The 26,171-nt window shown below is 38.3% G+C and overlaps 1 protein-coding gene across 2 annotated transcripts in view; it reads right to left on the reverse strand.

The window, feature by feature from the left end:
* Nucleotides 1-1,179: 1,179 nt before the first annotated feature.
* Nucleotides 1,180-26,171, reverse strand: part of ATP10B (ATPase phospholipid transporting 10B (putative)) — a 334,196-nt gene continuing 309,204 nt past the window's right edge. For both annotated transcript variants that reach the window (XM_016426981.2, XM_056811542.1), the window contains 5 exons: nucleotides 20,751-20,951; nucleotides 14,493-14,573; nucleotides 11,942-12,046; nucleotides 6,981-7,168; nucleotides 1,180-3,888 (listed from right to left, as the gene is read on the reverse strand). In XM_016426981.2, coding sequence (XP_016282467.1) covers nucleotides 3,399-3,888; nucleotides 6,981-7,168; nucleotides 11,942-12,046; nucleotides 14,493-14,573; nucleotides 20,751-20,951 — 1,065 coding nt within the window. In that variant the 3' untranslated portion in view covers nucleotides 1,180-3,398. The remainder of the gene's footprint in view (nucleotides 3,889-6,980; nucleotides 7,169-11,941; nucleotides 12,047-14,492; nucleotides 14,574-20,750; nucleotides 20,952-26,171) is intronic.

Below are 26,171 nucleotides of genomic sequence, written 5' to 3' on the forward strand. Positions count from 1 at the left end.
CATTTCTCTATACTTTATAAATCTGGAAAGAGCACTGATTTTTAAGTCAGAGGAGATGGTTTCATATATTATTTCCTTAACTTTCTTGAGAATTCAGTGATGTGGGGTGAGTTTCTAGGCCCTTCTGTTCCTCTTTGTAAAATTAGGGGATTATGTGCCAAATAAGGTCCCATCTGACTCTAAATTTAGATCATATAACTTTTTAGCTAGGCAGGAGAGTGCTGTACAGGGCAGCTTGGTAATACAGTGAATAGAGTGCTCGACCTAGAGTCAGGAAGACTCATCTTTCTGAGTTCAAACATGGTCTTAGATACTTAGTAGTTACGTGATCCTGGACAGGGCACTGAACTCTGTATGCCTCAGTTTCCTCGTCTATAAAATGACCTGGAGAAGGAAATGATAAACCTATGTAGTATCTTTGCCAAGAAAATCCCAAATGGGATCATGAAGAGTTGGACCTGACTAAAAAATGGCTGAAGCACAAATGACTTAACAGTGCCAGCTAAATGGCTAGTACTGCTATTGTCCTTATTATATTGCCTGTATGCATCATGATTTAGTTATTTAATGAATGTGTGTATGGCCAGTTTGGTGTAGAGCATAGAGCACTAATTTTGAAGCTGGGAAGGCTTGGAGTCAAGTCCTATCTCTGATACCACTTGTGAGATCCTAAGCAAACCCCCAAGTAGGGATTGGGTCAACTCTTACTTTATAAATTGTAGGGAAGGTTCTGACCTGTATTGGTAGAAGAAATTCCCTCACCCAGAATATTCCTATGACCATGCTGAAGTAGGCTATGAAGTTCTTTTTTAAAACCTTACCTTCTCTCTTAAAATCAACAGTAAGCATCAATTTTATGACCAAAGAGTGGTAAGAGTTGGAGTTGGGGTTATGTGACTTGCCCAGGGTCATACAGCTAGGAAGCATCTGAGGCCAAATTTGAACCCAAGACCTCCTGATTCCAGGTGGGTGCTCTATCCACTATGCTACCTAGCTGCTCTTAGACTATGAACTTATGAAAGATGGTTTTCTTTCTTCAGTTCCCATTTCAGTACCATGTACCATATACCAGGGCAACACATAAAATAAATACATAAGGAGTAAGTAACTTAATAAAAGAAATGGAACCCAGAGAAGCAGAGAAAGGTATTGATAAAAGAACAATCTGGCAGATTTCCATTGATGACTGTCTATGGAAAACCATTTATTTTTTCCCTCCAAGAGAAATAATACATACATCTTTAGTCAGTCAAAACCAGATAAAAAGTATAAAATAAATTAAATACAAACATTAATATGAATTACCAGGTACAAAGGGGGGGGGGGAACAACCCCACATAGTTAGTTTGTCTTTCCCCTGAGTTAGGAGGCAAATTGGATGACATTTTTTTTAAAGAAGGGGAATAGAGACCTTGACAAATTTTTCATTAAGTGCTAGCCCTCAACTTGGTATTCGGTGCAATCTGGCATTTAGGCAAGAAGCCGTTGGTCGTTTATCATATTCAGTGCTTTTCCTCTCAGCTTTCAAATAGTATGTTTGCCTCTGACCTTGAGGTCTTTTTACATGTGGAGAGCTATAGACATGCAGAAGGTGAGAGCATCCATGACCTCTGCATTTTTGTCCTTTTCCTTTCTATCATGAAAGGCTGTATTATTATTTTCCTTGGCATCATAGAAAGCCTTTAGAATTAACCAGCTGCTCAGTGTTGATGGCACTGGATTGTGTAGGATTTGAGAGGTAGAGTCAATTGCACCCTCAAAAATGGTTGCTATGATGTGTTCTACACTCCTAATGGAGAGTTTTTGATGATCCATGATGAGTTGGGGATTGCTGATACTGCAATGGCCCAGGGATTTTTGTATCCTAAAAGGATAGGAAGCAGATCTCATAATCAAGAAGACCCGGGTTCAAGTTTTACTTCTGACACAAGCTATGTGATCCCAAGCAAGTCCCAGCCACCCAGTGGCTTAGGCAACTCTTTAAGAATAAGTAGCAGATGAGTTGTTGATAGAGGGAGATTTCTCACTGGGAGTTCCCCACACCAATGCAGTCATAGACCTTCTCCTTTTCTTCCCCCATGGCCATAAAATAATAAGAACACTGGTTTTTGGTCTCTATGATCTGGTGCTTTGTCTGATAGACAATGGTTGGCCTTCCATGTTAACCTCACATGTTTGGACACATCCTTGAAACATCTCTAGCTTATATTAACAATCTATTTTTTTTATAGCTCTGTCACTAATTTATTAACACACTTTGAATTCTTTTTATATTTTTAGTCCTGAACTCTCTTGAGAGTAATGGGCTCCCTGAGTTTCTACTCATTGTGTGAAGCAGGACTTCTTTTTGTGTGTCCCTAAATTAACTTGTGCCAATTTGATGTGACCAAGTTTTAGTGCTCTCAGTTTTAGGAGAACGAGGTTATCAGTAATCCTAGCAGGTGCTTAATAAATTCTTGATGATTGTTTGAATGAGAGACTTATTTTTGTCTATACCCTTCTTGATATTTTTTGATGGTCCTTCTTTACTCTCTCATCTTGGGCTTGGCCACATGATGTTTCTTTGTTGGTATATTCTTGATCCTTCCCTCTCAATCATACTCCGGTTACCAAAAAGAAGTCCTTGGCTCTGAGGCATCCTTTCACCTATATCTATTTCTGATAAATTCTTTTAAGTTGAACAGTGACTAATTATCTCTCTCTTCTCCTCCCTCCCCCTGCTTCTTTCCCCTTCTAGGAAGGGAGTTGGGATGGAGCAGCATCTTGTTTTATTTTAAAGGCCATGGTAATTGGGCCTAACAGTGAATATAGGAAAGTTTGGGGTAGAAGTTTTCATTTTTGGAAGAAACTCAGACTCCTTTGCTTCTAACTCTGGGCCTGTCTCTTCTGAAATTGTAGCTCTTTTCCACACAAAAGAAGAAACACTGGGGAGTGATGGTGGTGGTGGTTGGGGTGGGCCAAATTGTGTATATAAGAAGAGTTATATCTCCACAAGCTGTTCATTAGAGTGATTCAGTACTTGAAGGCATATTCTTGGAGGTGGATGCTTGAGGACCATCTCTTAAAGAAATGTTCTCATTCACTGTACATGGAAATATTTTTCCATTCTGAAAAAGAAATAACTCCTGTTTATTGTAAGATGGGCTGCCTGATAATTGTAGAAAACCTCAGAGAGTATTTGACTAATTCCCAGTCTTGTTCTCCAGTCCATATAGTATTTTTTACCTATTGGGAGAAGAAGCCCTTTCTCCATGAAATTCTGATAGATAAAGGAATCAAGTCTGTCCAGTTTCCCAGGAAGGATTGCGACTTGCTTGAGGTCACAAGAAAACATGTATTACATGAACACATTTGGAGTTTGTCTCTGCACATGCAGCTACTATCTATAGGGTCCTCCTTCATATAGTCAAGGAGCTCTGAGATCGCTTGTGGCTCCCTCTGCTTGAGGCTCCTGGGCTGCCAGTCTGTGAATCTGTGAACATTCCAAAAGCTTTGTATCCACTGGGTCCCAAGAGGTGTTCATCAGGGGAGGGTCTTGCTGAAGAGCTAGGTGACCTTTGATTGTGCCCTACATAACCGGGGCAGGGGAGGGGGCTACTTTTATCTCTATTAAGGACCCAGTCCCCAACATGTCTTTTCATGGGAGAAGAGGATTCCTTTATGGAACTGTCCCTCAATTCTTGTTCTGTGAAATGGGGGACCTGAAGATGGCCCAATCTGGCATTTCCAGGGAACGGAGCTACTCGGCAGGCTGTAGACAATCTCTCTTTTTGTCTCCTCCACTCTTGGATAGCCAGATCCTTTTTCTCTTTGGGAAGTTTGTCCAGCTTCTGAGCTTCCAGGATGGGTGACTGCCCCAAGGTTCCTTGGAGAGCCAGGAAAAAATATCTGGGGGGGAAATGGAAGAATAATGAATCCTCAACACTTGTAAGTATCTACAGTCACAGACCCTAAAATGAGAATGCCATCTTAGTATCCAGGTCAATTGAACCCCTGAATAGATAGATATCTTTGCTATTCTAGGAATGTTGACTCTCAAAAGATGTATGTTTCAGTCCTGGGAATAGTCTGATGCCCCAACGCTGATGGCCCAATGGACTTAGTGGGCCGGGAGGGATGCCATGGTAGGTTAGGCTATTTATCCAATGATATTTATTACTCTGTGCAGAACACTAAAATAAGGGCTGGGTAGATGGCATGTCTAGATAAGACTGTAGTCCCAGCTTTCAGAGTGCTTACAAAGCTTATAGCTAACATAAACATATCTATAACAGATGATGGTATGACACGAATGCATGAAAGAGGTACAAAACAGAGTGCTATTTGGGGTCCAAAAAGAATAATTGCTATGGGCAGGGAGAATTGTGAGAAACTTTATGGAGAAGGGGTCCTTTGATTAGAATGTAAAGGATGGAGAGAAAATCAGCAGTAGAAATAGAAGATATTCCAGGCATAGGAAATAGCATGAACAAAGGTACAGGGAGTAGGGTGAATTGGGGGTCAGGTGACTGGTATAGGAGAACATGAGAAAGGCAGAGAGTAATTCAGTTTATCTAGAGGATGTGGCAAAGCTAGGAAGGTGTTATAGGATCAGATTTTGGGGCTGACCCATCTTTTGACATAGACTATTGTATAATCGACTTGCTAATCGCTCACAAGCAGCAGAACCTAGGGGAAAGAACTCTGGACTACTGATCAGGAAATTTGAGTCCTAGTACGGTTCCACCATTAATTTTTTTATCTATGTAAGGTGATGGAACCTTTCAGGGTTTGAAGACAAAGCCAGAGATGGTTGCGGGAAGGAAGTCGAGTCTTCTAGGAACTGAACTTGACAAAAGACAAAATCTAGTATGACCCAGAGAGAACATTTGGATCCTTTAACCTTGAATAGGGAGAGAGACTGAATTTTTAAAGTTTACATCTGTGAAGCCAGTAAAGATTATTATAACGTTGGTACTATCCCCAATGCGGGGGACAAAAATATTTAACTATGTGTTTGATCTAGCTTTTTAGGAGAAAGAATAGTCAGAGATGACAGTGGGTAGATAGGAATGTTGAACAAAAATCATGCTTTGAAAGAATGCCCAACTTGTAGTAAGGATGTGAAACTTGGGTGTGGGACTGGGAGGGATGAAGACTCTAGCCATCTCCTATGTAGAAGGAGAGAAGTTAATTTCTTCTAAACTGTGGAGCACCACATTGAGAAACAAACAGAAATGAATCACAAGAGAGATCTAATAATTAGTAAAGAAAAGAGTGTATGCGCATCTCCCAAGTCTGGCACTTTTTTGGTGGATTCACTAATTCATGTGTAGGATTATTAGACTTACAGTTGAAAGGAAAAGAAATCTTCAAGTCCTTGAGTCACTTATTTTACAGATGGGGAAACAGAGACCCAGAGAATTTAAATAACTTGCCTAAAGTCACAAAGTTAATAAATTACCGACCTGGGATTCAAACTCAGGTCCTCTGACTCCAACATTATTGCTTTCCCCATCATGCTGTGCTGCCTGCCCAAACAACTTTGTCTCCTAGGAATGATGTTAACTGTTTCATAAACTTTTTTTTCCAGTCAAGAAAAAAATAGCTCATTTAAATAGCATTGTGCCCCTGTTATTTCCCCTTATCTTGTTCCTCTGGGTTTGGGATAATGAGGGGAATGCATGGAAATATTTTCTGAAACTTGTTTTGAAAAAAACATTCCTTTCTTTTCTTGATTTAGTCTACCTTCCTCTCCACTAGATCTGTGTCTAAGAAGGAGATATGTAATTGGTTACATCCTAGGAAAACTGAAATCTGTGAAGGTGCAATGATTTTCTGGGTTTACATAATTGAACTCCTGAAGAAGATTAAAGATTGAGAGGACTTTAGCCAAATGATCTTTGTGGGTATGGTGTAGACCCCTCCCTGCCCCACTCCAGTTACCCAAAAGAAGTTCTATTTTTCTTTGGGATATTCTGTTGTCTATATCTAATACATTCTGATATTTTCATTCAGATTGAACAGTGACTAATATATATATATATATATATATGTATATATATATATATATATTTTACTTTCAGAGCTAATTCTAAGATCATTTATGACACTGACCTACAAAGTAATATGTTTCCCTTAGAGGTATTTGTCTTTATTAGTCACTTGGAACAATGACTCAACATGTTAGGATCATTGGGAGGTTGTCTGGTGGAAAACTCTTTGAACTGGCAGATGGGGGCCTGGATTTTAATTTGCATGCTGATTTGTTATAATTGTATTTGTAATAATAGTACCTACCTCCCAAAGTAGTTGTTAGAAACAAATGAGATAATATTTGTAAATCTCTTTGCAAACCTTTAAGTGCCATATAAATGCTAGCTATAATAGCAACACTAATAATTGTTATTATTAATTTTGAGTAAGTCTAAGACCTTCTCTATGCTTTGGTTTTCCCATTAGTAAGATGGAGAGCCCTATTCTTTTTATGTCATAATGTAATTGCCAAGATAAAACGATATAAGTGGGAGAATGTTTATGAGATAAAATACTGTAGAAATGTAAAACATCATTACTATTTTATGAGAAATTGTAAAAAAACAATAGACATATAATAATAATAGCTTATTTTTATAAAGTGCTTCTTTTCAAGATGCTTTTAAGTTTACTGTTTTATTCCTTTTCTCAATAAGAACCTCGGATGAGAGGGAAGGGAAACAAAAGGGTGTATTATTATTATTATACCCATTTTACAGAAAACAAGTTTGAAGAGGTCACAAGGCTTGCCAAAGATCAAAAAGCTACTCGGGGCAGAGCTGAGAACAGAGCCCAGGGACTCTGAACCTTTATCTCTGTGCTCATGTCACTATTCCATACTGTCCCTAAAACAATAGCCCTACAGGTCCCAGAGAAATCTGAACTCATAACCATTGCCCTGTGAAGTTAGTGCCTAGAGCCAGGAGATAGGAGAGCCTTAGGGAGAGAAGTTTAAATGTGCTAACCTTGGAAGAAGGGCAGCCACAGGTGTAACGAAGCACAAGAGGTAGAAGGTAGGGTCTGATAGCTGCTTCTCCATAATCCAGTAGGGGTTGGTTGGGCTGTTACAGGTAACACAGATGGCATTGTACACGAGGGAGACCACGAAATAAAGCAGGAAGCTAGCCACAAGCACAGACCAGTGGATGAATGTCTACAAAGGAGACAATGTGTAGTGATATTATATTTAACGCCAATGGAAACTGGTAGCAGTTGTATAGATCAATTTATCCCCTCCTGAATTTACCTCTAATTCTATTTCTAATTCTTAGGATTTCATTACCTTGCCTCAGCTGCTCTCTTACCCTGGATCTTTTCTCTGGGATGAGGGCCTTTTTGCTGTGGAGCATCCTTCCACCTGACTGGTACTTCTACCATTCCTGAGCTCTTCCTGGGGCCTACATTTTTGGTTGGCTCATCATGCTTTCTTGGTCAGCTCTGCTTTTGACTCTCAGGACATCTCATCATACCCTCAACTCAGGTAAGCCTTTCTTCCCCACCTTCAACCTTTTTAGCTCTCTTTTGTGTGTTATCTTTCCCCCAATGGGATGTAAATTTTAAAAAATTATTTTTTTTATCAATTACATGTAATAACAAATTTCCACATAAGTTTTATGAAGTTATATGATTCAGATGGTTTCCTTTCCTCCTTTCTCTCCTCCCTCCCAGAGCTGGCAAGCAATTTGATCTGTGTTATGCATGTATTATTGGGCAAAATATATTTTCATATTTTTCATTTTTTGAAGAAAATAATCATATAAAACCAAAACCCTAAACCAAAATCCCAAATGAACAAGTGAAAAAACCCTGTGCTTTCATTTGCATTTCTAATTTAACAGTTCTCTCTCTGGAGGTGGAAAGCACTCTTCATCATAAGTTTCTTAGACTTGTCCTCAATCATTGTATTGCTGAGAGTAGCCAAGTCTAAGACAGTCTTTCATTCAGAGGAGCAAGAAACTGTCTTGTTGCTTATACAATAATTGTATTTCAAGTCCTCCTTTTTTTTTAACCTTACTTTGTGTCCTAGTGACAACTGTAGGCCATTATAACAAAGTTTAAGCCAACAGAGGTCAAGTGATTTACCCAAAGTCATACAAGTAGGAAGTATATAAATTCAGATTTGAACCAACTTTCCCCTATTCCAGACCTGGCACTCTATCCACTGTGCCACCTGACTGCCCCATCTCCATTTCTTAAAACAATGTCTGGCACACATGATGCTATTAATCAATGCTTGTTGCCTTGTCTCTCCTTAGCTTGCCTCATCTTACTGTGGTCCTGGGAATAATCAGAAAAAAATATGGATATTTATACTTGTTTTAAACTCTATAAAAATAACTCTGTAACAGTTGAGAGCTTGTGGGATAAAGATCTGGCCTTGGAGCAAGGAAGACTTGGCTTTGACTTCTGTCTCTAACACATACTGGCTATATGACTCTGAGCAAGTCACCCAAAGTCTCAGTGTATGCGGCAACTTTCTAAGATTATAGATTGCAGAGATGAGGCTGATCACATTAGTAGAGGGAGTTTCTTCATTTGGTAGTTTCCCTTGCCAACAAAGTCATAAGTCTAGTCCCCTAATACCTTTTATGTGAATAGAAGGAAGATTCAGACTCTGAAGACGCTTAAAGCATCTTCAAAAGGACAACTTCTGTGCTGTGGTTTGGACAACTAACTCTTGCGCAAGGGCACTGAATCATCTCTTATGTTCGATTTCTCTGCATGATGGAGCACTACAGACTTGATAGCCTTAAAGAGGAACTGAAGGGCCTCAGATCCTTGAGATGCAATTAACTTAGCTGGTCTCTTCTGACAATTGATTACTACTGCAAAACTGCATGGAGAAGATAAAAAAAGCCTTATTTTTTTTTTAAAAGAAGAGATTTAAAAAACCCTTTTAAAAATGATGAGATTAAAAAAGTCTTAAAAATTTTTAAAAAAGAACTGATGCAGCATATTTAGTTAAATGGCTCAGGATGTTAATTCCACTTCTTTGTAAAGAAAATGGAATGACCAATCAGAAAATCCCCCAAATCTTAATAGCCTCATCATCTGTCTCAGTTACAATGGTAGCCTGATTGTGTATTACTGAATTTAAAAAAACTCACTGATGTCACAGATGAATGGGAGTCATACATAAAGGTTACTCTGATAGGAAGAAAGTCTTTATGCTGAATTGTTCAGTAGCCAGTGCCTGGGATGATTGGATTCTAGCTTAGCTCTGTGGTGAAGTTCCACTGACCAAAGGCAGGGTGGACCAGGGTTCAGGAGCATCAGTAGGTCAGATGGAATTCATATTGTCTCTCTACTATCTATTGGATTTCTGTCTGTAATCACAAGGGAAGAACTATTTCAGCTTTAGGCATTTTCATGCCATTTAAGCCCCTCTAAAATATAGCACCATTTTATCTAGAACAGAAACTCTAGAGGGCTGCTTAATTTTTTGTCTTTGAATCCCTAAGTACCCAATTCAACAGCTTGTATTTTTTTGGAGGAGGGGTCTGGACCTGTGATTTGAACCACCATTACCCTCACTCTCAAGCAACCTTGTTTTTAACTACATGATATTTATTTGTATTTATTTTCTTTATACATTGTTGGTGTAAGGAGATCTTGGTATGGAAATTTAACCAAAGGACACAGGTCAGTAAGCTATCCGAAACTCTTAGTTTGAATGAGTTGTCTCTGAGGCACCAAGTGCTTAGATGATGTGTCCATGGCTAGCGCATGCAAAAGTGAGAGTTTAAACCCAAGTTTTCCTGATTCCACGCTTGGGACTTTATACCTGTACCACATCGCCTGTGTCCTAGCAGGTAGCTTAATTCATGCCTGTTGAATTGAATTATCTATTTTTAAAAATTAATTAATTAGTTTGTTACATTAAAGATCTAAGGCACTCTGTACTAGAGAAGATATAGTTTATCCCCAAAAAAGTATATAAATCTTGCTCATTTCTATTTATCAATTCTTTCTCTGGAGATGGACATACGTGAGTTTTTTTTTTCAATCAATATTTCTGTTGCTTTATTTAATGCTTTCTTGGTTCTGTTTGTTTCACTCTTCATAATTTCATGTATGGAAACATATTTCCCACTACTGACCAACATTCATCTTTAATAAGCAGATCAGTTGGTGTTGATTTCTTCACTTTCTCCAAACACTCTGCTTCTTTGCTCCATCCCTCCCCTCCCCTCTACCTATGGTGTCTTCTCATTTGTCTATACAGTTCAAATCGATCATTCAAAGAAGGCTTTTGGCCTTCAGTAACCTCTCCCTCCTTGGAAACTCTAACAAATATAGTTACAATCAGGAATTCATAGTTTAGCATTTAACTGTCTTCTCATTGTTTCATATTGGGTTTTCTCTCCCCAGCTAGACTCTAAGTTCTTTTTTCCTTCTTTCCTTTTTACTTTTTCTAAGCCCTTTAAAGGCAAAATTCATAGAGGTTATCTAGTCTAAATCTTTTATTTTATAGATGATGAAACCAAGGATCAAAGTGGTTAAGCTAATTGCTCATTGGTCTATAAGGGAAATTTTGTTCAACAGACATGTATTAATGGCATGCACTGGTGGTAAAGAGATAAAAAATGGAAGTCCCTTTACTTAGAACAATTCTGTCTAATGTGCATTTGGGTCAGTAGTCAGACATACACTTATAGGTTGCCCATCCTTGAAATGCCCTCCCTCTTTGCCTCCAAGTCCCCTTCTTCTTTTGAGGCTTAACCCAAGTACTACCTTCTAAGTGAAGCCTTTCCTGATCCCTTCAACTGCTAGTTGATGATATAATAATTGTTATTATAATAATAATAGTAATAATGATAGCTAGCATTTATATAATGTCTACTGTGCGCCAGGCACAGGGCTAAGTGATTTACAAACATCTCATTCGATCCTCATAACAGTCCTAGGAAGTAGGTGCTATCATTAGCTCAATTTTACAGTTGGAGAAAATGAGGCAAATAGAGGTTAAGTGACTCACCCAAGGACACACAGTTGAGATGTGTTTAAGGTCAAATTTGAACTCAGTTTTTCCTGACTTCAGAACTAGCATTACCCTTACTCTCAAACAACCTTATATTTAACAACTTCACATTTATATGTTTTTATTCTCTTTATATTCATTATGTACTTATCTATGTATTTGTTTCTACTAAATTGTTCCATTCTTTGTATTTTCATTCTTTTTTTGCCTGGCACAAAGTAGGCATTTAATAAATATTTGTTTATGGGATGATTGATAAGAATTATACAAGTGAGAAAGTAAGGGCAAAAAGGGAAATTGGGTCAAAATTATATTATGAAATTTTGGTAAGGATAAATGACTTTCAGTTGGAAACCTGGAGGGATCATGACTGACCTTATGAAAGGGGGGAGATAGCACCTGGAATGGGCCTTGAAAGATGGGAAGGATTTCAACAGAGAATATGTTTGAGCCATGCAAGATGGCTTATATGGCTGCAGAGAGTTTAGAATGAGAAAAATAGCTAGCAGTCTGGTTTGCTTGCACCATAAAATAATTATAATTATGGCAAGAAGGGGAGGGAATAATGTAAAAAAAAAAAGCCTAAAAAGGCCAGATTATAAAGGCTAAGGCTAAATGCAGAATGAACCAAGAATTCTCCTAACTTGTCTCCTGGCTCTCATAGACTTGTAGCATCTTCTAATTGGAAAGGACCTAAGAGGACAGCTAATTGAATATGAGCCAAAATACTTGCAAAGGTAATTACTAGGAAAATCTTGTACAGTAGAAAGAATAGTGGATTTGGTGTCAGAGAGCCCAGCTTTGCCACATATTACCACTTAATTTTGGCTAAGCCATTTAATCTCTCTGATCCTTGGTTACTTCATCTGTAAAATGGTGGGGCTGAACTGGATGATTTCTGAGATTCCTTCTCATTCTAAATTTCTGATCCTATGGGGTCCATACCCATGTTTTCATTTCCATCGCCTGGTGTAACAGGATTGTGATGAGGGAGATGGTATTGATGGGTGTCCCAAAGGTGAAGACACCGATGTCAGAGTCCTTGTAGGTCTGCAAAAGAAGCACATGGGGATTATAGGTGTGGGAGGAAGTCTAGCTGGTCAGACATGGCCAGTGTTAGTTAATTTCACTAATCTAGCCATCTTGGTTGGGATAGTATGGTTATGTTGGGAGGATGGGAGTCATTGGTGAGTAAAGGTGCTAAAAAAAGATCTTAATTAAAAAAGAGCTTAATTAAAAATTAAAACCAACATGAATACATTAAGTATGTTTGATTAAACAAGTGTTTATTACACATCTGTTAGTTCAGTCATTTTAGTTGTGTCTGATTCTCTGTAAAATTTTGGAGGAGTAGTTTCTTGACAAAGATACTGGAGTGGTTTGCTATTTCCTTCTCCAGCTCACTTGACAGATGAAGAAACTGAGGTATATAGAGTTAAGTGAGTTGCCCAGAGTCACATAGCCAGTAAGTGAGGCTGGATTTGAACTCAGAAAGTTGTCTTCCTGACTTCAGGCCCTGCACTCTCTCTGTTGTGCTACCTTGCTACCATTAGGCATCTATCATGCCCTAATCCTTCTCTCATTGATGCCAGAGTGCTTCTTCTCCAGCTTACCTTGTATCATTTTAGAATATATTACATATGTTCTTATATCTGACCCTATAATTTAAAATCCTGTTATCAGGGCTGCCAGGTAGCAAAAAAGGTAAGAGTGCTAGACTTAGAGTCAGGAAGATCTGAGACATTCCTAGCTGTGTGACTCTGGTCAAGTCACTTAAAACTGCTGACCTTAGTTTCTTCATCTGTAAAATGAACTCAAGAAGGAAATGGCAAACCATTCCTGTACTTAAAAAAACAAACTATTACTACCTTCTGTCTTAGAGTTGACACTGAATATTGGTTCCAAGGCAAAAGAGCAAAAAGGGCTAGGCAATTGTAGGGTCACTTCATTAAGAAGTATCTGAGACCATATTTGAACCCAGGTCCTCCCAACTCCAAGCCTGGTATTATGTCCACTGAGCCACCTAACTGATGCAAATCCAGTATCTTTGTCAAGAAACCCCAAATGGTGTCAGAAAGAGTCAGACATTATTGTAACAAGTAAATGACCTCCTGGTTAAACTCTTTGAGGGCAGGGATTATTTCACTTATGTCTTCCTGTCAGTGCCTGGAACAGTGTTTGGCACACACTGAGTACTTAATAAGAGTTTGTTGATTGACAAATTATAGCCAGGTAGTATTCTAGGTGCTGGGAATACAAATACAAAAGTGATACAGTCTGTTCCCTCAAGGTGTGTATGTTTTAGGAGGAGAGGGGACTCAGAGTGGTAATTAAAGGAGATGGACTTAAAAAGAAACACACACAAAATAGGCACATATCAGTACAGTTTATGTGTGGCCATGGCTATCTATCTCTTGGTTTTGGAGGAGAGGGTATAATATAATAAACCTGGAAGCATTTGTCTGAGAGAAAAGGCATTTGAGAAGTGAGAATTCCTGATCAGGCAGCAGCCACTATGAGAAGGAGGAAGGCTGCAAATACAAGTCAGATGTGCGCCTTCCTATGAGGGAGAGAGAATCCATTAATTCAGCAGCAGGGAGACATCAGAGAGATTATTTTCAATTGGGGCCAGTAAAGGAAATCAAGTAATACTCCATTCAGGAGGCGGTGCCTGAACTAGCCCCAAAGGGAGTGGATTCTGGGTAGCAAGAAGGACTATGGAAATGTTCCTACAGAGATGCCCATGAGTGGATTCTCCAAGTGCCCTTTCTACAAGCATTTGTTGGCCACTTCCTATGTGCTGGGGCTGAGCTAGGCACTGTGGGGAATACAGACTTGGGTTTGATGGCTGCCTTCTCACTTACTAACCAGTATGACCTGTGGGTAATTTCTTCCTCTCTCTGGACCCCAGTTTTCTCATCTGAAATTGATGGGATTTTAGACTAGGTGATTTATAAAGCTGACTCCAATTCTAAATGTATGGTCTTTTGATCATATAAGAGTTGTTGTTCATTTGTTTTAATTATGTCTAACTCTTCCTTACTCCATTTGGGGTTTCTTGCAATGATACTGTAGTGGGTTGCTATTTCCTCCTCTAGCTCATTTTATAGATGAGGAAACTGAGGCAACAGGGTTAAGTGACTTGTCCAGGGCCACTTATAGATACTTAGAGAGTATCTAAGGCCATATTTGACCTCAGGTCCTTGACCTGAGGCTGGCACTCTATCCACTGTACCATGTAGGTACTATTCAAGGCCAAACCTCATTATTTGACCTGGTTCTCCCCAGCACAATATAAACCCCTTGAGGGTAAGAACTTAATCAGGGTAAGAACTTATTAAATCCTTTTAAAATTGCATTTGGTTTTCTTTCTCATCCAAAGGCAGGTGCCTCTATTCACTGGCAGTCACCCATCACACAGCAGCAAATTTATGCACCAAAAAGAGACAAAATTCTTCATCTAGGTTTAAGATTGGAAAATGGATATAGGACTTACCAAATAAGGGATAAAGAAACAGATTAGACTCTGATAGAAAGCATCCATCATGGCAATCCAGAAAGTGGACATCTTGTAGAACTGTGGGAAAGGAATTCATCCAGGTTACCATCACTAAAGCTCATCTCTAATGACTCATAGAAAATTACAGACTCAGTAGAATCTGAGAGCTCAGAGATCATCTACTCCAGTCCAAAGACCTCATTTGACAAATGAGTAAACCTGGGCAGGAAGAGGGAAAGCAGCACTGCATAGTCAGAGGGCCTGAGTTCACACCTCAGTTCTTCTAGTTATTATCCATATGATCTTAATCTCTCTGTGTCTCAGTTTACTCACATGTAAAATGAAGGGGAGAGATGATCTCCAAGTTCCCTTCCAACTCTAAATCTTACTATCTTGCCCAAATTCATATAAAACGTGAGTAGTAGAGTTGTAATTAGTATCCACTCCTCCTATTTTCAAGTGTAATTCTCTTTCCATTCCCTTAAAAGACATCACTTGCATCGCAGGTAGTATATTTGGGACAATGATATTTGGTGTGGGTTTTGGCTTCGTATATCAGTTATAACTGACAGTTATATAGGCTATTTACAAATGATCCACAGAAGACCCAGAAGTCAGCTAAAGTCATTGGTTTCTTGAAGACAGAGCACAGACTTGGGAAATATGTATATTCTAATTTCTTACGTTGCCTTCTGTGCATTCCTGGGGTAGAGCAGAGTGGTGTACAACCTGTATCTTGGGCACAATGAAAACTTTTAGAGAAGGTTTTCTGAACCTGGGGCCCATGAGCTTTATGTATATTTTGATAATTATTTTAATATAATTTGTTTACTGTGTATTTTATTTTATATATTGAAAAATATTATTCTGAAAAGAGGTCCATGGAGGCTTCACCAGACTGGAAAAAGGGTTCAAGTCACAAAAACAGGTTAAGAATGCCTGTTTATAGTCAATGAATATTTTATCAGACATACATACAATTTTTAAGAGTAAAGCTAGAAAAGAATAAAAACATACTCACAAACATATATACTGAGCCTGAAAAAATACATTAGCTGACATCATTCTCAACTTTTGGCTTGAACTGTAAGGATACTTATGCCTGGATGAAAATCCTCTATTGTGTTCCACTGATCTACTTTTCCATTTCTTACCACAAATATTTGTAACAGATTAAAATTACCTTTTGTTTGACAAAAGTAAAGATCCAGGTTTTGGGATAAGAATTAACTAATTCGGAAAAATTGCTGGGAAAACTAGAAAGCAGTCTGGCAGAAACTAGATGTAGATCAGTATCTTATGCTATTTAGCAACATAGGATCAAAATGTATACATGACATCCATATAAAGGAAGCTATTATAAGCAAATTAGAAAAACAGTGAACATATCACCACCAGGATTTATGGATAGGAGAAGAATTTATGAATAAACAAGAAATAGAGAGCATTGTGGGATGTAGAATGGATAATTTTGAATATGTTAAATTAAAAAGAATTTATACAAATAAACCTAATATAGCCAAGATTAGAAAGAAAGTAGTATGTTAGGGAAAAAAATTATTGACGCTTTCTTAGATAAAGGTCTCATATCAGAAACATCTAGAGAACTTTGTCAAATATCTAAGAACATGAGCCATTCCCCAATTGACAAATGGTCAAAAGATATGAACAGACATTTTCAGGTGTAGAAATCAAAACTATATATAAGTGTGAAAATGCCACAAATCATTGTTAATTAGAAAAAGGGAAGTTAAAACAATTCTTAGATATCATCTCGTACCTACCAAGTTGACTAAAATGATAAAAGGGCAAAATGACAGATGTTAGAGATGTGGAAAAATAGGGACACCAATACATTGATGGTGAAACTATAAACTGGTCCAATCATTTTGGAGAAAATTTGGAGGTATGCCTGGAGAATTTTAAATTTATGTATACTTTTTGTCCCAGTAATACCATTATTAGTTTATATCCTAAAATGATCAGGGAAAAAGGAGAAGAATCAGTATGTTCTAAAATATTTATAGCAGCCCTTTTTGTGGTGGCAAAGAACTGGAAAATTGAAGGGATGTTCATTAATTGGGAATGGCTAAACAAGTTGTAGCATATGATTGTGGTGGAATACTGTTAATAACAAGCAGATTAATTTTGTAAAAACATGGAGACCTGTGTGAGATTATGAAGAGAGAAATGAGCAGAACCAAGAGAACCTTATATACAGCAACAGAAATATTGTTTGAAGAATGACTCGTGTATTTCTACCTCCAGGGAAAGAACTGATAAATAGAAATAAGACAGTTTTATATATACATATATCTTTTTCTCAAATGATGCCTTCTCTAATGAGGGGAGAGGGGATAGGAGGGAATAAACTGAGTATTTTAATGTAACAAACAAATTTCTTTTTAGGGCATTGAAATGACTTGAGTTCTCCAATACTGTGACATCACAGGCAAGGTTTGGTGAGTTCTACTAAGCTGCAAAGGCTTCTGGTTGGAGCCTGGTGACAGACTATGTGTCTTTCCAATCTTCTTAAATTAAGAGAAGCTTAAGAAGGGAACAAGGAGGATGGAGGGAGAGAGGGAAATGGGGAGAGAGGGTGAAGAGATTATTCTTCCCCTCTCTTTCTTTGGGGGGAGAGAGAGCCAAGTCCCGTCTCCTTGAAGAGGGAGTATGTCTCCTCAGAGAATGGTTCTGGGAGATGGAGGACAAGAACTAGAGGGGAAAGCCTTAGTAAGATGACACAATGCCCCCCCCCCCTTGAGGTCCAAGCTATTCTTGAGAGGCAAGATGAATTCTTCTGCCCCTGGTTTCCTCAGGGACTGCCAACTGCCAATTCCCTTCAGGACCTTGGGGCTACTCCACAGCCAAGGAGAGATGTTTATTCTTTGGGTCTGGTAATTTTGGATCACTGGGTTCCTGAGGTTAATCCCCCCTTTTGGGGGAGAAGTATGACCCCCCCCCCCAAATCTTTAGTCGCCTTTACTATTGTCAGAAACTAGCCCATATCTAAATCTAAGGTAATAGAGAATTTATTTGGGTTCAAACAGGGAAGGGGTGGTAAAGGTATCAAACAGGAAAAATGGGTGAACAGGAGACCCTACAGCTTGCCCCCCAAGTTTTGGGGTTCAAGGCTTCTCAGCCTTGATCCTTCTTTCCAGCTGCCAGTTGGTCCTTACTTCTAAGCTAACTAACTTGAAAACAGGAGTCCTGGGACAGGTAAGGGAGAGAGATGGAGAGTGAGATCTTTGAAAGGGATCTCTGTGGACTGCTCTCTTCAAAGTTCAGTCCACAATATCCACTGATGACTTTTGATGGTAGTTACTTAGAGTTGAGTGAGAGGTATTCAGGGGCTCAGAAAGAGAGACAGTTGATCTCCAGAGAGAGACATGCTTCTTCCTAGGCTTCCTTCAGCCTAGGAGATCTACCTCTTTCCTCCAGCTCCCAGCTGGAGGTGTGTGAGTGACCAATTGGAGTTCTCAGCTTGTCATTCGTCCCTGGAACTTTCAGTTTTTTCTTCTTGCCTCTCCCCCACTCTCTGCAGCTGATCTCTGTCAGAGACTGCTCTCTTGCTCAAAGTGTATTCTCTCTCCTCCTACCTTACAATAGCCCTATATAAATGGTATTGTTATTATTAAAAACTTTTTTTTAGCATTTGAAGACTTACAATGTGCTTCCTTAACCATAACCTTATGAGGCAGAACAATCAATCAATAAACATTTATTGTTGTTGTTAAGTCATTTCAGTTGTGTCTGACTCTTTGTGATTCATTTTGTGGTTTTCTTGGCAATGATACTGTAGTAGTTGGCCATTTCCTTCTCCAGCTCATTTTACAGATGAGGAAACTGAGGCAAACAGGATTAAGTGATTTCCCAGGGTCACATAACCAGTAAATGTCTGAGGTCAGATCTAAACTCAGGTCTTCCTGACTCTAGGCCAAGTGCTTGATCCACTATGCCATCTAACTGCCAATCAATCAACATTTATTGAGCACCTACCATGTGCCAGATGCTGAAAGATAATGTAAGTATCATTAGTTTCAACTTACAGATAAAAAGTTGAGGCTCTGAGAGCTTTAGTGACTTGCCCAGGAACATAAGTAGAAAATGTCAGAATTTGGGTTCAAACCTATGTATTCTATATTACTTGTAACTTCTTTTTAAAAGTCATTCTTCCTCTGGCTGACATGGCTTCTCATATAATTCCCACACTCTTAGATGGGAATGCTGGGAATTCTCTGAGAAGATGCTTGGGAAGCCATCCTCCAATTTTATTTGTGAAATTGGTCAGCCCCATATTCCCCTATGGTTCCTCCTGTCAACAGTCACATGGACTTCTAATGGGACCTCAGAAATCATCTAGTCAAATCCAAGGCATGAACTCCATCTACTATGCCTCTGCCAAACCTTTTCCTTGAAGACTTAGGAGGCAGCAGCCTCTCTTACAGTTGCTTGCTTAAATTGTTTAAAATTTTCCCTCATGCTCAGTTGAAACTCACTTTCCTGTCACTCCTGCTAATCTAGCTCTCTATGGCCAAGTTAAACAAATCATCTCCCTTTTGCATGATAATTCTTTAAACATTTGAAGACAGTGATTGTGTCTTTACCCCAAATTCTGGCTTTTCTAGGCTGAACAATCCCTAATTCTTTCAAGAAATCTAATCCAATTAATATTTATTTAGTGGCTATTGCTTATTAAGAACCTACTGATAAGGCACTGTGCTAAGTGCTATGGATATTGGTAACATAAAGAACAAAAACTCAGGAAGCTTACAATCTATTGGGGTGAGGCAATACTTAAAAGGAAGCAGGAAGGGAAGAATCTTGTTCTGTGGAGGTACCAGAAACAAAGTGAACATTATGTATTTTCTATGTGATGTGTTAAGTTTTTCATGCTCACACACATGTTACATATTACATATCTAATATATACAGGCATATGTGTTATATAAAATATATTCATAAATAAAGATTGGGAAATGTACAATTAAATAGTCATTTGTTTTAAAAAGACCAGGTGGTTTTAGTGGACTACAAGTTCAATATAATTCAACAGTATAATAGGGTAGTCAAGATCTTAGGCTGTAGTAAGAAAGAAATAGTGTCTATGAACAAGAATGTGAGAGACCTGCTGTACCCCTGCCCTGGTCAGACTATAATAAAGGTTTTACATTTAGTTTGGGGTTCCTCATTGAAGAAGAATGCTGATGAGCTGGAGAATATATAGAAGAGAGCACCCAGAGTTACAGGAATTTATTTTGCATGCTCTACATATTTGTAATGAGCTTTGTTTTTCTTGCATTTTCATTGGGTTGGGGAGGCTACAGTATTCCTGGGAGTTTTCCTTTTGTAGATTCATTTGGGTTGTCATCAGTGAGTTCTTTCAATTTCTACATTGCCCTCTGATTCTTTGATACCTGGGCAATTGAAAAAAAACCATCTTGAAATATGCAATCTATTTGGTTTCTGTTCTTGGCTTTCAGGTAAGCTTTAAGAATTCTTAAATTATCTCTCCTCAATCTATTTTCTAGGTCAGTTATATTTCCTATATATTCCCCATTTTCTTCTAGTATTTTGATAGTTTTATTATTTCCTGACATTTTATGGAGTCAATAGCTTCTTTTTGGCCAATTCCAGGACTGAAGAGTGATTTTCTTCACTAAGATTTTGTATCCCTTTTGCCAAGCTGTAAGTTCTCTTTATATTTTTCTTCTATAGCCTTCATTTGGCTTACAAAATAATTTTAAGCTCCTTTTAAACTCTAATTTTTCTTGGAATTCTCTACAGACTTGAGTCCAATTTGCATTTTTCCTTTGTACTGTACTATTCCTATGGTTACTTTGCTTATATTTCCAAGGCATTTACTTCTGTATTTGTAAGCTTGAGCTTCTTCCTCACCAAAGAAGGTCTTTTATGGGTAGGTTCTTTTTTTGTTTTGTTTTGTTTTGTTTTGTTTTCTCATTCTTCCAGTCTACTTCTTGATTTTGGACTTTATTAGTCAGGGTTCTATGTTTCTAGCAAGGGCATCTGGTCTGAATTTCTGTACTTTTATGTTCTGTTACTGTTTTCATATCTCAGGCTCTTTAGCTATTATGATCCTATGATCTATATATGTCTGTCTAACAATAAGAAGAGCCTTTTCTCTGTCTTTGTTAATTCCCATAGCTACTATTTGAATCCCCCTTATTGAGGTCTTAGTTAAGAAAGGTGGCTATTCTGGTCTTACCCTGAGAACTATGACTCCAAGCTTCTTACCTTAGAATTCTGCCCACTCCTGTAGAGTTCAGGCAAAGCCAGGAGGGTTTCAGCAGAGATGTCTTTATCAAGGATCCCAAAGACAAGGGGTGGTAAGGAGGTGAAAAAGAGGTTGAAGAATATCATCTGCCAGTAATCAATCATTGTGGTACCCGAAAAACCACAGAAGAATTGGTACCAAAAGAGAAGGTTGACATAACTCTGTGGGGAGAAATGGTAAAATCTTTAGTTACCTCTAGAACTCCTTCAACCCAGGGTTTCCAAAGCATGCTGACAACATGCCAATGAAAGTAAGGGAGAGATCATATAAAAAAGCAGACTGATGCTATTAATGACTTGGTTAGCTCTTACATAGTCACGATAACAGATGATCACATTTTTTGTCTTTGGTGATTAAGGACACTACATATATATATATATATGTATGCATATATATATGTATATAATTCCAGTTGATTCTTATGCAAACCTTGTCATTTAAGTAGGGCAGATACTATTAATCTTATTTTATAAATAATAATAATGATAATTTGCATTTATGTAAATTTTTATGGTATATGAAGTACATTACACACATTATCTAATTTAACCCTCATAACTACTCATAACTACTAGGTGCTAGTAATTATTATCTTCCTCTTCCCATCCTCATTTATAGATGATGAAACTGAGGACTAGGGAGGTTAAAAATAAATCACCGAAGGGCACTCAGCTACTTATTGGAAGAACCTGGACTCTAAGTCTACGTATGCTTTATTTTGTGCATTTGAGGCTGACTTGTCAGATTAAGTCTCTCTGAAGGTTAGTGGCAGGGCTCTGAGCAGAGGCTCTAACTTCTAGATCAATGACCTTTCCAAGATTCTTTTTTCCTTGTTCTGTCTTCTAAGATGCTGCTGCTGCTGTGTATGCCACTATCTTTACTTAAAAGCATGACCATGAAGCCCTGCCCTTCTCACCCAAGGGATATATGACCGCCTGCAGTTATTTGTTTTTTCTAGTTTTAAAACCTAGGTCAGAAAACCTGAATTGTTGCTATGCTGCCCTGACTCTTTGCTTAAAGAGAAAATTGTCTTTATTTCTGCATGTTGCATACCAGGCTACTTTGCTGCTTGATGCAGCTTCCCAGATTATTCTTTGAAGGAGAATCTTTCTTCAGCTAGTCTCTGAGGTGTTTCTTGGAAAATAGGTGCCCCTTGTAGGAATGGATGTAAATGGAGAGGAGAGATAGAACACACAAGAGAGAGATGATTGACAGGAGAGACAGAATGCACGTGTGCGTTCTATCTCTCCTCTCCATTTACATCCATTCCTACACCCCAAAGATGCTATGAAGAATTTGGTATTACACTATGTACAGATTTTCAAAGTACTCAATATGCCCTTCTTAAGAGTCAAAAGGAAAAAAAAAGTCAGAAGGAAAAAAAAACCCTCAACAAATCTATTTGATCTGTTTTTCTAGCTATATATCTTGCTTTAAAATTATTTCCCCCCTCCATATCTGATTTCAGACTTTCCTTTTAACATACCAGTGAGGTAGATCGGACATATATTTGTTGGCCAAGGAAAGAACAGGCATCTATTTAAACACTTACTATGTGCCTGGCACTGTGTCAAGTGCTTAACAAATACTAGATTTTCACAATGACTCTAGGAAGAAGGTGATACTAATTATCCCTGTCTTATACTGGAGAAAAATTAAGGCAGAAAGAGGTTAAGTGACTTGTCCAGGGTCACAGCTAGTAAATATCTGAGACTGGATTTGCTATAACTGAGTCTCAGTTATCTCTAGAATGGGAATTATAGTAATACTTATTTCCTACTCTTTATAAACTACAATAATTATTATGGGAAACACACTTGATAAAGCTGTGATGCAAACTATTATTATTAATTTAAAGGTAGCATGCCATAGTGGACAAAGAAATATCTTAGGAGTCAGGAGGACCTGGGTTCAAATTCTACAATATTGACTGTGTGACCCTGGGCAAGTCACCTTTCAGTAATGTAGGTAAGACCATAAATTGCAGGTAAAGTGATAACTTGAATTGGTAGAAGGAGTTAAGAGTTCCTAGTACCAGTAAAATTCCAGTTTCATTCTCTATCTGTGGTCTCCCTCTGGTCCCCATGATTTCCTGGCAAACCCTAGGTATTTATTCTTAGGACTCATTTCTAAGAGAAGGAGAATACTTCATTTTACAGATGGAGGAAACTGTCTCTAACAGACAGTTTTAGACACACAGCTGCTTGGTGGTGGATCTGAGACTACTTTATAGACTGTATAAGGAATAAGAAAATCTAGTTTCTAGTTATGGTTCTTCCAATTACTAGCCACATGACATTGGCAAAGTCTTTTACCCTTTCTGCAATACAGGATATGGAAAAATTCCTACTGTAGAAACTCCCCTACTAATGCAAAATAGCAATTCATCTGAAAAATATACTTTTTGAGGGTTGCTTAGAGCACTAAGAGGTTAATTGACTTGACTTTGTATCAAGAGCAGACCTCGAATCCATATTGTCCTGATTTGAAGAGTGACCCTCTATCCATGACATTATGCTATTTCAGTTTTCTCATCTGCAAAATGAGGATAATAGAATCTTACTTGGTTTGAACTGACCTTAGAGACAATCTCCACAATTTTACAGCTCAAAGAAAAATGACCCAGGGCAATGAAATGGTTTTCCCAAAGCCAGGGTGTTTTGGGAAGCTGAGAATCAATCCTAGGTCTTCTGATATCCAACACTAGTGCCAACTCTGCCTACTCTAAATATCTACTCTGTCTTCTTCTCAGTGCTAAGAATCAAATGACCTCATGTATATGGAGATATTTTGAAAGCTAAGTGCTATGCAAATGTAAGGAATTAGGTAACACTTGGCATAATGCCTTTGAGAAGTGGATATTTGATAAATTTGTTATTTGCTCTCTCCACCCTTTCTACCTCACTTCCATTTTTCTCTTTGGAAAAAAAAATGGCAGAAGGAAAATTTTCAAAGTGTTGAAAAGGTCTGAGCTCTGTCTGCTCACTTTTATTGACCAGAACAAAGGATGGTTCTTCCTGAGTCAATTCTCTAAAGAATCTGAGCCAAAGTATTTATCTTAAGGGCAGCCCCAGTCATTGAAAGCCATTTCTGTTAGAGGCACCAACCAACTCATCTTATTGATGGAAGGTAAGGTCCTTGGGGGACGAGAATGTTTCATTTGACCTTTATATCCCTAGCACTTAGAACAGTGAATGGCACACCGTAAAACACTTGTTAGCTGGCTCAATTGTTTTTAGTCATGTCTGACTCTTCACGACCCCATTTGGGGTTATCTTGGCAAAAATACTTGAGTGATTTGCCACTTCTTTCTTAGCTCATTTTACAGATGAGGAATCTGAAGCAAACAGGGTTAAGTCATTGGTCCAGGGTCACACAGCTAGTAAGTGTCTGAGACCAGATTTGAATTCAAGAAGACTTCCTGACTCCATACCCTTGTACTGTATACACTGTATGCCACCTAGCTGCCCTGATATATAACTAAATGCTTGTTGATTGATCATGGGGCAGCCCCAGTCTATTAGAATCAATCATGAATTGTCTTTATTACTCTTAACAAGAGACTTCTATAAGGAGGATAAAAGGATAGGAATAATATATTGTAACTTCCTTGGTACAGGGAATTCTCAGATGAGGAATTCTCATTACCTATGTAGGTTGTGATTTTCTCTATAACACAAAGTCTTAAAGAGTTGTCTAAAACCCTTAAGAGCTGCTGACTTGTCCAAGGGCATACAGTCAGAAGGTGTCAAGCAGGATTTGAATCTCTGTCTTCCTGGCTTTGAGACCAGTTTTGCACCCATCATGCCACAACCAGCATTTCAGACAAAAGCTCTCCTTAAGTTCATCAAAATTGATCATATAATCAGCATCTCCTTTACACCCATACCACAACATTTTTTTTTACCCTGAATGTGTGACTGAATCTTCCTTCATAAAAGAGAAACAGCTTGGTATAGTGGCTGGGGAACTAGACCTGAAGTCAGGAAGTCTTGGGTTCAAATCCTTCTTCAGATACTTGCTATGTGACCCTGAGCAAGTCATTTAACAAAAATCTCTGTGCCTCAGTTCCTTCATCTGTAAAAGGAGAGAGTGGGATTTGATGACCTCTAAAGTCCCTTCCAGCTCTAAGTCTCTAATCCTATAAAAAGATCTGGGCATAGTAGATGCTAAAAAAATTATTGAAGGATTGCTTGATCTTGGATCAGGCCTTTATGAATCAGCTGAGGAAGAACTAATATGCCCTCCAGCTAGACTGCAACACCAAAAGAGTGCTTATTTATTTATTTTTTCAGTCTCTTCAGAACTGTTCAGGATCTGTTGTTTTCCTACCCTTTGCCAGTTTTTGGTGTTTTTTTTTTTGCCTTTTGAGAAATGCTTTAGATCTGGTGACGGCATTGCTTCGATTTCTGCCCGTTCTGTTTCCTCTGAGAAGCCACAGCAGCAGTAATTAATTCATTGTTCAAACTTCTAAGCAGCCAGGTTTTTAATCCCTGATGAAATGGGTTGCGGATATGGAAGTCATAGTTCTCCACCCTCTAATTGCAAGGGGGAGATAATGCGGCATCAATGTCACCCAGTTAGACTACTACATCAGGCTGTAAAGAAATATCATTTAAGCGTTGAAAGCATCCTCAGCCAGGAAAAGGTTTTTTTCCTTCCATATTCAAAATTTAACGTTAAGAAGTCATAGGCTTCTTCAGAAGGGTGACTTTTTAAATATATATTTTTTAAACACGGACACTGAATTCTAAGTAAACAATCTTTCATGCTTAAAGCGAATTTCGAGTCAAATGGAGTGACTTGTTTGCAGTGACTTGCTGAAATGCTATTACTATCCAGTTTATCCAATTTGCATTATTCTTTTCGCTGCTTCTCATTTACATATACATTAAACTTTGAGGAGATATGCTTGCGGTATTTGAGTGGTGATGGTGACAGCGGCTGCCAGCAGGGCCCAGAAAATGGAGCAAATGATAAAAATTTGGGTTTCTGAGACGACACTTGTCTAATGTGCCCGTCTTCCATTCCCTTGGTTCTAATCATCCTTTTTTCCTTATGCAAACAGGAATCAGATTATATTTGGAGGCGCAGGGGGATTATTCTGAGGTCCTTGAACTAGATAATGAAAAGCACTAACTCAGGCATTTGTGCCCTCTTTGGCATAGTAATGCTCTGACTAACCACTTATTATTTTTTTTAATCAAGAGCTTCTAACTATAGTCCCAGAATCTTCTACAAGGCCTCAGTACCACATTAGCCTGTGTCTCTCCCTAGTGCTGATAACTCACAGTTTATTATTCTTTTAGGCCCTCAGAAATATGACAGACAAACATTTTCAGGGACAAATGAATGTTTTAAAAGTGATTTTTCACATCTTC

This window comes from Monodelphis domestica, chromosome 1, assembly GCF_027887165.1.
Source record: "Monodelphis domestica isolate mMonDom1 chromosome 1, mMonDom1.pri, whole genome shotgun sequence".
Taxonomy (NCBI): domain Eukaryota; kingdom Metazoa; phylum Chordata; class Mammalia; order Didelphimorphia; family Didelphidae; genus Monodelphis; species Monodelphis domestica.